The sequence below is a fragment of the Drosophila sulfurigaster genome, chromosome 2R, assembly GCF_023558435.1.
Source record: "Drosophila sulfurigaster albostrigata strain 15112-1811.04 chromosome 2R, ASM2355843v2, whole genome shotgun sequence".
Classification (NCBI taxonomy): Eukaryota; Metazoa; Arthropoda; class Insecta; order Diptera; family Drosophilidae; genus Drosophila; species Drosophila sulfurigaster.
In genome coordinates this window covers 34,493,580-34,506,023 of record NC_084882.1, presented here as the reverse complement: position 1 = coordinate 34,506,023, position 12,444 = coordinate 34,493,580, and the positions used below count along the sequence as shown (strand labels likewise).

The window sequence follows — 12,444 nt, the reverse complement described above, 5'->3', positions numbered from 1 at the left end:
CAATTCCTTTGATCTGAAAAGTGGGCTTACTTGCTTCTATTATTTATTTCTAGTCTATTCCTCTTTCTGTCTCTCTTTTTCTCTATCTCTCATAATTTCTTCAGCAATTGCTGTGTTTATTAAACCATGCTTAGTGCAATTTTCGCATAGATTCGAGTCGATAAACTTGATGCGGGGACAATCAAATAAAATATGCTAAATAGAGTGTGACTCAAGTGCCAAGCAGGCCTCCACAAGACACTCGCTGCATACCCTTTATGGGAATTTTATGAGTGCTAGGGTATAAAGCTGTGCTTGGTGCAGCGGACAAACGCGAAACGTGACAGACGTGATGTTTATGTCGAATACTCATACAGCATCCATCGACATCATCAACATAATTTCGAGAGACAGACAGAGAAAGAAGAGAGAGTGGGGGAAAGCTGGTGAAAGGCAAAAGGCAAATGGACTAATAGCAAACTAAGCAATAAGCTTCAGATCGGAGTTGTGTGCGTTTGACAACAGCAGAAGCAGAAGCAGAAGCGAAAGCAAAAGCGACGTCGTCGGCGACAGCAGCTGTCGTTGTGTTGTGTTGTTGGCTGTGAACCGCTTTCGCATTCATATGCATATCCCTGGCAGCAGCACTTAAAGTCACCCGAGTGCCCAGGCAACAACTACGTGACAATGCCAAGCCCAAGGAGTGCCACGTTAACTTTTGTTCTCCCCCTCTCTTCCTTTGCACCGAAACTTGTCGCGCATATGTTGCCAAGACAGCAAGACACAACGGTGTTGTTCTATATACTACCTCCAAACTTCCCTCTCTGCCCCTCTTCTGGGTCTCCACTTGCCCCTCGCTCAACCATTTGTAGTGTAAATATTTAAACAATAATAAGTTGGCGGAAAAACGCAGGAAAACTCTTGTGTTGTCGCGCGGCAAAATGGCGAAAACTTTTGTTATCTTTTCACCATGAAAATGGCACAAAATTGGAGTGGGAACTGAACTGAACGTGCACTAATCGTAGACTGGCTGGAATACGTATACGCCGAGTGTGACATGTGTGTAGTAGAAGTACAAGGGATGTTTGTCTATGCTGCTGCTATGCGATATATCGCATTTCATCTTTTCAATTAGCGTTAATGTCACGGCAACTCGTACGAGTTGGGACTAAATTGAAATTGTATATGAACTTCGGGGGGCGGCTCAGACAGATAATTATTGGATCCGATCGATAGCCTGTCGATTCGTCTACGGAGACGTGGTAAAACAATATGCTTGAATGAACATAGAACAATTAAATCAACTTAAAACTGGTCACAAATAACGATTAACTTAATGAGATATTACAACGAAATATGTTAAAGAAAAAAATATGTTTAAGCAATTGAAATAAATAAGAAAATTCAAGTGAATTCAAGATGACAGAAATAGAATTCCAAGAAGCTTGAAGTCAGCAAAATAAATACAGAGAAAGCCAAAAGGCATGCGAAAGTTTTGTGCGAAAAGAAACCCTCAATTTAAACGCCCAAGAAAATGGCATAATTGAAGTGAAGCGGCTTAAAGTGAAGTTGGTGTTGGGAATAGATTTCAGCTATTTTGGTATTTTATGTATGTAAATGGGTAATGGAATGTATAAAGGGTTGTATGTATTTATGCAGTTGCTGCTTTATAAATATTGTCATTCTCGAACTACGCGCTCTCTTTCGCTCTTCCCTTCAAAGAGTCATTTGCATAAATGTCAATCATACGCCGCGTGTACCACAATGTTGTTGACTTTGTCTGCCTAAAGTCTCCGTGTAACAAAGTACACCAAAACATACGACGCCATATACAATGTAGAGAATAGGGAGAGGTGTACTTCTCTCTTCCTCTCCCCCCTCTCTTTCTTCCATTCCAATTTTTGTCCCTTTGCACGTGCTGGCGGAAAAAAGTGAAGTGAAATTTCGCTACTCGATTTGCGTTTTATTTCAAAATTGAATTTCAGCACTGATTATGTATATATATTCGTGAGTGCGAGTACGAATATGTATTCATTCCCGTGGGTATTCACATTGCTGTATTCGATTCTCTCTTTTCCTTCTCTCTCTCTCTTTCTCTCTCTCTCTTTCTCTCTCTCTCTGTTTCTCTGGAGTATCTTTCATTTGCTTCGCCCGGGGTGAATAAATAAGCAAAGCGGCACTCAATTATTCGTGTTGTGGCTGAAGCTATATACTCGTAATCCTTTATCCTTCTACGACAACCTGCGACGTGCCGATTTGATTTGCCTTTTGCAATTTATTGTCGAAACACGCCAGCAACTAGGCACAACATATGGACTTTGATAAACGTCTTATAAGCTTTATGTTTATGCTAATATTTGTCGCGCATCAATTTCGAATTTTTTTTCTACTTCTACTTCTACTCTGAAGCTCGGATTCGGATTAAACTTCAAAAAGTGTCTGATGCGATACTTATTGCTGTAAATTGAGCGCAAAATAAACCAAAAAATTTCTTTTGTTGTTGTCCTTAGCTTGAATTACAAACCTTTGGCCCCTGTCCTCTCCATCTCCATCTCATCACGAAGTATGGCAATCGGTAAAAAGTTTCGAGTTTGAGGGCTCGATGGAAATTCATTTCATTTGATGTGAAACGACGCTGAGAATTTGTCTGCATTTTGTGCGTTTGCGTTTGACTGAGGCCATTTAATTGTGGCCCATTTCATTTTTATTTCGCAATTTGCCTTTGAGGTTTCTGGTGTAACATTTAATTGAAAATTTCTGTTCCAAAAAGTTGCCCTCGAACCGTGTTCTTTTTCCGTTTTTTTTTTTCTCCATCCTCTTGTATGGTCTCAAATGTTCAGCTCATTAAGAAGCGAAATGATGATAAAGTTGAGTTCAGTTTATTCACCCGACGTCGCAGTCGGAAATTATTGGACTTGTGAATTTAATTGATCCTATTACAACAGCAACCGTTGAGGATGTTTCCATAGATAACAGCGGGAAAAAAAGAAATTCCCATAACGTATTCAAATAAATTAAAATTGAATATACATTTGATTTGAGCAAACATTGCAGAAGGATTGTCTCTCTGTCTGTCTGCTGTTATTTGCCTTTTTAATGTCTTTTATTAATGGATATTATTGGCATTTGAATATTTGATGTGCGAAACCACGAGAATTGATGGACATTTGATGCCGCTAATGAAATGTCAGCGAACACTGACATTGAGGCTGAGAATAATTGGGTATGCTAATTATATTTTGATCGTTCGCATAAAAATTAATATAAATTAGCAAATGGATGCAGAGTGCATTTAAATTGCACTTCAAGAGTAATTAAAAACAAACCATAACACACACAGAGAACTGCGTTCAATTTAAAATAAATAAATATACTCACACAGCACAAGCAAAACATTCAACGCAACTTTAATGATGAGCTGAATTTTGTTGTTGCTTTTGCTGTTGCTGTTGCTGATGATGATGATGATTCATCATGAACAATGTCAATTTTTCATCCGCATTTAAATTGATGGCAAAAGTGTCAGCAACAGTTGCCCAAGTTAATCGAAAAGTGAAAATAATAATAACGTGTAGCGTCGATGCATTGTTCCATATTCTTTTTCTGCACTTAACTACAGTGTTGGCTGACTAAAAAGAAAATTTCAATTGCTGCAATTTCAATGTGAAACTAATTACAATCTTGGCAGCGAACATTTTTGTAATTTCAATTTATATTAAAGAGTTGATAAGCTTATTTATTGCTAAGAAAAATTCCTAGCTTTAATATCACAATGAAATATTCCACATGTGCATAAATTCCATTTATATACATAATCTTGTGCCTCGGCTCTATGTGAAATCCCATCACGCACATTCTTAATTGTTAATAGTAGCGAAAATTTCAATTAAGTTGGCTTTTGTTGACCTTACCTGGCCAACTGTATTGGCCAACGGCAACGGCAATGGCAACAGTCGCAGTCCAGCAGCGGATCTATCAGAGACACAGATACATACTATATATTATATATGGTATATATATGAGGAGTATGTGGAGCAACCGCCGGACTTAATTAGCATCATTGCCAGCGGGAAATGTTGGTCAACGAGTCGACTTTCTGTGTGTGACAGACAATCAACCCATTTTACTGACAATTGCACTTTTGACAATTTACAGCCTGCCAGCTGGCAAAACCTTATTATTGAGCCAGAAAATTCAATACGTTGTGCACACACGATAAATATGTATGTAAGTATATATGCATATATTATATTCCTCAGAGAGAGAGAGCGGCCAAATTGTTAAAGTCAAGTATTAACAATATTACATGTTGGCACTGCAAATTGTAATTTTTGATTGTAATCGAAGTATGGCGAACGATTCGAAATGAAAACATTTCAACTTTCCATTTTATGCGCAGACAAGTGCTTGTTTTCTCTGAGATGGCAAATAATGGAACATTGCAAATATCAAGTTGCTATTCAAGCTGGTGAGCAGCTTTTATACGATATAAAAGAGTCGCAAAAGAGTTCAATAAATAAGAAAGCTTAGCGTAGTACTTTCATTTTATAATGCTCCTTTATAGAAAAACATTAATATAATATTATGGCATCTTCAATATTTTCGAAGAGTATAAAGTAATGAAAATAAAAGTAGCACATCTTGAGGACCTGAAATGGGCAGCAAGGACTAAAAAAATATGAGACTAGGTAAGTACAATAAATACTTGCTATATAATGATGCTGTACAGAAGGAGAGTTAAGTTATTGCACCATCAATTTTTGTCTTCTTGAGTGTATAAGAATTATTAAATTAAATATTTATACCTTGTATATAACTTTAATTAACTATTACTAAACTATTTATTCTTCATACTTTCCTCATTTTAAATATTTATCTTATGAAATTTGAACTTTAAATCATATATCAGAAATGCATTTTCTTATTTGAAATATTTGAACATCAGATAAAAAGAGTCACTAGGAGAGTTTAGGTAAGAAACATACTATAAATATCTGTATAGAAGGATAATACTTATACTTAATACTTCTTAAGAATTCGAATGACAATAATAATAATAATAAATAATCGTAGATACCTGATACATTTTATTAACTAAATATTTGTCTTCTAAACTTTAACTTTCTATCTAAATTCGACAAATATATTTTCATAGTTGAAATATTTTATTCTAAGCTAAAAAGGGTTGCAAAGGTTGGAAGTAAATAAATATGCGACTAGTTAACTCAAAAAAATACTGAACCATTTTATATTGAATAGATGAATTAAATTTCATAATCAATTATTCTAAAGAATTTGTGATAAAATTAGAAAAACAAATACTCGTACATAATTAATAACTTTTATTTTTCATTTTTCAACTTTTGTTAATCATTACATTCTTCATACACATTATTAAAATTTTGTCTTACAGAGCTTCCACATTTTGTAAATTTCACAAATATATTTTATACCTTGAAATATTTATTAGTTTCTTTTTTTTAGTAGCAATTAAAGTGCATTAAACAAAGCGACTAATTTAAACTATATTTAATACCAAGTTATGCATTATTAGTAACATATCTAAAACTGTCTCTCAATTCGCAATTCGAGTTCAACAGTTGACACTTTAATAAGTTGCGCTTGAATATGTTATGCACACACAAAATAGCGAATTGCGAATTGCGCATTGAATTAGGGAAAGGAAATGCAGTGGCCATAAATTGAATGCGGTCACAGTGAATGGTCAGTGGATTGTTGAAAACGATTTGGTTAACCCAAATGGCAGCAAATTAGAGCTCAAGTGTTTTGCAGCTTGTTCTAATTCTTCGCCTCGCTGCCCGTTGAAAAATCGAAGTCACTCTCGCTGCCACCCGGAGGATGAGAAGCTGTTGCAGCTTGTGGATGGTTGCTGTTGGAGTTTGTCGTTGTCGTCTCCTGCTGGACTGGTTTCGCGCTTGAGCTGTCATCCGTTTCGCTGCTGTCAACGAAATTAACGCGCTTCTTCTTCTTTGGTTGCTGCTGCTGCTGGTGCTGCTGTGGTTGCTGCTGTGACTGCTGCTGATGCGCATCATTAGGCGCCGCTTGTTTGTCTGTCGTCGCAAGAATCGATGTGGGTTTGACAGGTTTCGATGCTGGAGGTGCGGGAGTGGCTTCGCTTTTTTGCATCAACGCCATCAGCAGGGGTCGCTGTGGCGGTGGTTGCTGCCTGCTCCACTTCCTGTGGCAACAGCAACTCGCCTCCCTCGCTGTTATTCTCGGACATTGGATACGCGACTTCCTGCTGCTGCTGTTGTTGTTCCTGCTGCTGTTGTTCCTGTTGCTCCTGTTGCGGCTGCTCGCCATAGTAATCATAGTTGGCTGTGCCGGCATCATAGTCCTGTGTGGCATAGCTGCCATCTGGGGCATACTGCGCTGCATTGGGATCGGCTATATACTGACCGGTTGTCTCGTCGTATATGTAGCCCGGATAGGCATTGGGATCATAGCCAGCTGCATACTGCGCCGCATCGTAGTTGCTGTAATCCATATTGGAGTACTCCTGTTGCTGCTGCGTCTCCGCTTCCCCTCCCGCAGTTGCTGCTCCTCCTTCAGCTCCATCTGCTGGGTTCAACTCCTGAACTGATGCTGCTGCTCCGTTCACTGCATCCGCTGCATATGGCTGATAGTCTGTGGGATTTCCGATTTCACTGTAAAGCGGCTCTCCGGCTCCGCTCGACGGCAACTGTTGCTGTTGCTGCTGTTCGATGCTGGCGTAGCTGGGCTCACCTGTCTCTCCATAACTAATGGCATCATACTGTCCGTAATCGATCTGAGCCGCATCGTGTGTTGTGTTGTCCACATCCAACTCTTGCTCTGCATTCTCGAATAATCCCAGCGTTGGTGTTGCCACGACTGCTGCTGCTGCTGCTGCTGCTGCCGAAGTTGCTGCTGCTGTCGCTGCTGCTGTTGCTGCTGCTGCTGTGGCTGCTGCTGTTGTTGTGGCTGTGGCTGAGCCTGTCAAACGTTCCCCGTAAATGGCATTTTCAATATTCTCAATCGACACTCTGGGCTTAGCGGCTGCCTCATTGTTGCTGATGTTACTCGTTGCCGTTGCCGTTGGCGACAATTGATTACCTCTTGCGAGCTGCTCATCAACCGCAGCCGCTGCCTTCTGCAGAGCTGCTCGGCTGGCTTTGACTTCGTCTAGCAAATCGTTGCTGATGCCACCAACCAAGCCAACACCGTTCCCATTGCCATTGCCACCTCCGTTGCCAGTTGCACGCACGTTCAGCTCCAGTTTGTCTTCTCTCGGTCTCGTTGTTGCTGCTGTTGTTGTGGATGGTAGCTGCTGCCAGGGCTCATCGATTTTCAGCTCACCAAAGTATGCTTCGAAATTGTGTTGCTGCTGCTGCTGCTGATGTTGTTGTTGGCCCGGCTCATTATGGCCAGCGACACTTGGCGATTTTTCATGCTCGACTTTAGTCACGCGTGAATTTGGCCAAGCATCCTGATGTTGCTCCATTTGCTGCTGCTGCTGCTGCTGTTGTTGTTGGCTGCCCCTGCGTAGCCCTGCCATTTGTGGTCGCCCAACGTCATCGGCAACAGCTGCAACTACCGATGATGCTGCTGCTGCTGCTGGCGTCTCAGTCAACTCAGTCAGCGTTGCCGTCTTTGGCAATTTATCAAATGTCAACGAGGATGTTGCCAGCGATGTTGACGATGTGCTGCTCAGCTCTCTGGCGACGCTTTTGTCTCTTGTCGGCGAACAAGGCGTCGTCGTTGTGGATGTTGCTGGTGTTGCTCCTCTGTCTCCTTGATACTCACCTGCTGCTGCTGCTGAGCGTGTCATGCGCTCCGGCAAATCGGCATTCTCATTGTCCAGGGCACGCAACGTGGCGCGCAGATCGAACAGATTGGATGTGCCCAATGCCTGGCCACCGCCCAAACTCATGCCTCCATAAAGATCTGGCACTGGCATCGGCATATACATTGGCTGAGGCGTAAACTGAGGCGCTAATAACATGCCAGGCTGTGCTGGATACGCCCATTGCTGCTGCGTTGGATTTGGATTTAGCAATTGACCAGCTGAAGTCGCAACTCCAACAGCAGCAGCAGCAGTTGTTGCTGTTGGATTCGATATTGCTGCTGCTTGTGGTTGCAACATAACTGGCATTGCTGTTGTTGCTGCTGTTGTCTGTTGAATGCTGCGCAACGTTTGATGCTGCACCAATTTAGCAAAGTACATTTGGTATTGCAACTAGAAAGAAGAGAGAGACCGAGTTCGACATCATCGACATTGATTAAAGATGCCGAAGTTGGGTCTCACCTTCATCATTTTGAGTCGCTCGCTGCGCTGCGACATTGCTGCCGTCTGCTCATCAATGCGCTCCAGCATCTGAACTAGCTTTTTGTTGCGCTCATTGCGTTTCGCCTGCTCCTCCAGAAATTCTTGGTACTTTTGTCTGCTCTTCTGCCGCACGCACTTATCACTAAGGGATACCAGATGGATGGATGAAAAGCATGGTTGAATGGATGAGAGAGAGTTGGGTAGATGAATGCTTGCCTTACGCAAAAGTAAAAGCTACTTACAACTCGCTGCGCTTTTGTAAGACTTTATCCAGCTTGTGCTCCAGCTGCTGGCGATTGTCCTCGCTGTTCAGAAGAGGGGAAAAGAGTGAGAGAGAGAGAGGGAGACATTGTGCCATAAAAAAACGCAGACAGGTAAAAGACACTTTAATGAGATGAGCAATTTCCTTCCGCACACTTACTCAAAATTAATAATATTTAAGTGCACTTATAAACTTTAATTATTAATGCAAAGATGGTTAAAATAATACCAGACATTGTCATTCATTTCACTCTTGAATTATGCAATAGTCAAAAGCGCAGTCTGTACTTCTCATTCCTCAACATTTTATTCTATTATATTACGCTAATGTTCCTCTAATGCAAGTTATTTCTTTACCCTTTACTTTAGTCTATATTATAATAGTCTTTTACTTGGTGAGGGTTTCTTACCTCCACTCAATCGATTGATGGCAATTACAGTGACTATTATTGGCCTTTTCGTGGTTGATTGCTTGCTTATAAATGTGTATTTATATTTACATGCATGCGGAAGTATTTGTCATCCACGTAAGTAGCTTTCTCTAGTATAGTGATTACTCAATTTGCTGCCGCATTATTCAAATAGTATTTTACTACCTAATTCAAATATTTATGTACATGCACTTAAGGTTGCATTTAGAAGGAATTACTATAAATAGGCGTTACACAATAAAAGTTTGAGTTTACTGCAAATCTTGCTTGAATTTAGTGTAATATTATACAAAATATAAATTAAGATTTATTTTTTTTTTATTATTAAATTATGAATAATTGAATCAATATTTAAATAAAGCTAAAGTAAAATAATAAGATAGCAAGCACGGTATAATATATTACTTATAGTATTTATTTAGTATTTTCGGATAATTTGGATGAAGTAATACTAGTTACTTTTGAAACAAATAAATTAATATTTATAATAATAATATAATATTAAATGATATAATAAGTTAGCAAAGAGAGAATAATGTATTTCTTTTGGTATTTATTTAGTATTTTCAGTATTTTCAGGTAAAACTAAATTCTAGTTACCTTTGAAATAAACAAATATTTTTAATAATAATATGATATAATACAATATGAAAGCAAGTACAGTATTTGTTTAGTATTTTTTGTAGTATTTTCAGGTAATTTGAATGAAACAATACTAGTTACCTTTCCAGAAATACATTTTTAATAAGCATTAAATTAAATCATACATATTAAAAACAGGATATTATATAACTTTTAGTATTTATTTAGTATTTTCAAGAATTGCGAATGAACTAATATTAGTTTCTTTTGTACAAACTAAATAAATATTTACTAAACAATAAATTAAATAATATTTGAGTTTACAATGCTTAAACTAAGTACAGGGTATTTGCTGGTCTATAAAGAAAAGTGATTTAAAAGAATAAAACATATTTACTGAACTAACTATAGCATTAAATGCAAAATTTGGCTATTCTAAACAAATTTCCTAATACTCTACCTAACTACAGAGTAACTGTTAGTCGCCTAAGCTCGCTGCTCCTAATTCATTTAAGTATTTACCCAGTTTAATTAGCTGAATAATTGGACTAACCTGCGCTGCAATTTCTCCTGCAGCAGCTCCACCTGCAGCTTGTAGTTCTCCAGCTCAGCCTGTGGAAACATCTCTCCAAGTGTGGCGGTAACTTTGATGGCACACTCTCTCTCCAGTGAGTCCTCGTTCAGTCCTGGCAGGCAGAGTCCTTTTTCCTGTTTGTCCTGTGTGTGGTGCTCGTGCAGCAACTGTCAGTAGCCAACTGCAGTTGGTGGTGTACTTTTGTATTGACACAGTTTGCGTGTGCCAGCGAACAGCCGAGCACCGAATACAATAAATGCGATTGCGAATGCGACAATGTGAGCTATTTTTAAAGCAACTTTATTTGAATAGCCGCATTAAGTGCGACTGTGTGTGCGTCTGTGTGTGTGTTACCACGTGTGTGCGAGTGTATTTACCATTTGTTTATTGAGTCGCGTTGTCATGGCTACCTTATTTCTTAGCTCTGTTTTTTTGATATTTAGTGGTTGCTTGGCATTGGCCCCAGTCGAGAGTCGAGAACTTTGCGACCTGCCTTTATTGATTTTGCTTTTGGCCACTCACAATGTGCCTGGCATTGCGAGCTGTGCTCGACTAACTTTCGATTTTGCGCATCATGAATTATCCATGTCCAAGTAGGAGCCACACTAATTACACGACCCCATCGCCAAAGTGGGTCGACGTTGTTTAAAAAAGTCTTTCTTCTTTTTCCTTTTTTTTAGAGGGAGGCATTTGTCATGCATTGCACGAGATTTGCCTGCACGAGCGACCGCAGCTTCTCCCTCTCCATTCCCTCGCTTTAGCTATGTGTGAGAACACATGTCGTTGCCACACACACTTATACACACACACACACTCACCCTTAGGTATATATTTTGCTGGAGCAAAGTTGGGCAGCCAAGCGTGCGGCACCTGAATGTGAATTAATGGTAGCGTCTATCACTCGCCGGCCACAGACAACAACACACTGACATATTCACACGCACACACACACACACACTTACACACTGACACAGTCACCAACGCCGTCAACATCATGCGCTGTGCCGCGACATCGTCGGTTAGTGGACACCCGAGTCCTTCTGCCAGGCTGCCAGGCTTTTGGCACCTACCCTTAGCTTGCCACAACCTTCCCTCTACCTTCTATCTCCCCCTCTCTCTCTTCTCAGCTCTTTGGTCGCTGCTTTGGCAGATGCCGTCTGTCGTCACGGTGTCGTGGTTACGGGTCGCAATATAAAATTTTTGGTTATTTACACTGGTCAAAGTGAAGCATGCAACATAAGTGCGGCTGGTTATGTTCCAAATATGCAAAATGTTACTCCGTGTGTGTGTGTGTGAGGGTGTCTGGGTGTGTGTGTGTGTGTTTGATGCATGGGCGCAACTGGCGGGGGTTTTTTGCTTTTACAACTTATATTTATGGAGAGCGCTAAACATGTTATTTATATACCCTGTAGGCAAAGACAAAAAGGTCTATGATAAATGTCAGCAAAGGTAGGTGAGAACTCATAAAGAGAGGGTTGAGTGTAAAGTGTTGGAATATATTAGGTTCAATTTGAAAGGTGTTGGTAATAAATAAAAAAAAGAGGCTAGCTAAAAAAATGTGATTAAAACAAATTGTACCCAACGGGAATTGAACTGAAGTCAGTTCCATATTCTGCTTTGTTATCTGCGAGGAGATAAAATGAATATAGAATATAAATAGAAATACAATAGAGAAAGAATAAAAGTTCAGCTGAATGAGAGGAAATTGTCGATGTGGAACCTAGAATAGTTTAAAGAAGCTACAATAGAGTGTGCTTCACTGCGAGATAACCGCATTGCAGCATTAATCTTAAAATATACCAAATAATATACCAAACAAGTAAGATAAAGATACTCGCTAACCATTTATTATAAAATCAAAACGGTGCGGTATTATTCTAAAAATATACCAAATAATATACCGCAAAAATACTAAAGCTACAGTCGTGTGTTCTTGAATGCGAGATACCCAAATGAATTTCAAGTAAAAGCAAAAGAGTGCGGTATTATTTCAAAAAATATACTGAATTAATATCCCTCAAAAATACTGAAATATATAAAAGGTTATTATTGTGTTAATATGTTTTTCGGTATATCAATATATACCATAGAGTGCAAAATATAAAGCGTTTTTCACCATACAAAAGTATTTCTTAAATAATTGCCTTTGGCGAGCTGGCTAAGTAGAGAAATTTAATACTTTGCAATAGTTGGTTTATCGAACCTCAAGAAATGGATATTAGATTATTTATGTGTCTAAGTAGATGAAAGTAAAGAAAATTCTAAGACTAAAATGTAGAGCAATATAACATCACAAAAGTACACTAGTAGTA

At 39.3% G+C, this 12,444-nt stretch overlaps 1 protein-coding gene across 1 annotated transcript; it reads right to left on the bottom strand.

Moving 5' to 3' along the window:
• Positions 1–5,399: 5,399 nt before the first annotated feature.
• Positions 5,400–11,247, bottom strand: LOC133838306 (probable serine/threonine-protein kinase yakA). Its single transcript, XM_062269373.1, has 5 exons — positions 10,112–11,247; positions 8,527–8,589; positions 8,264–8,426; positions 6,186–8,194; positions 5,400–6,112 (listed from the first exon to the last, which is right to left on the bottom strand). The coding sequence occupies exons 1-5, from the start codon at positions 10,180–10,182 to the stop codon at positions 5,776–5,778; spliced, it is 2,643 nt and encodes an 880-aa protein (XP_062125357.1). The 5' UTR covers positions 10,183–11,247; the 3' UTR covers positions 5,400–5,775.
• Between the last annotated feature and the right edge of the window lie 1,197 nt (positions 11,248–12,444).

Bases quoted from the DNA above. Each gene is read 5' to 3' on its own strand.
- LOC133838306 (XM_062269373.1), bottom strand. From the start codon at position 10,182: ATGTTTCCACAGGCTGAGCTGGAGAACTACAAGCTGCAGGTGGAGCTG. The intron at 8,590-10,111 runs GTTAGTCCAATT...TCTTCTGAACAG, and splicing joins CAGGAGAAATTGCAGCGCAG to CGAGGACAATCGCCAGCAGC. The intron at 8,427-8,526 runs GTAAGTAGCTTT...GGTATCCCTTAG, and splicing joins TTACAAAAGCGCAGCGAGTT to TGATAAGTGCGTGCGGCAGA.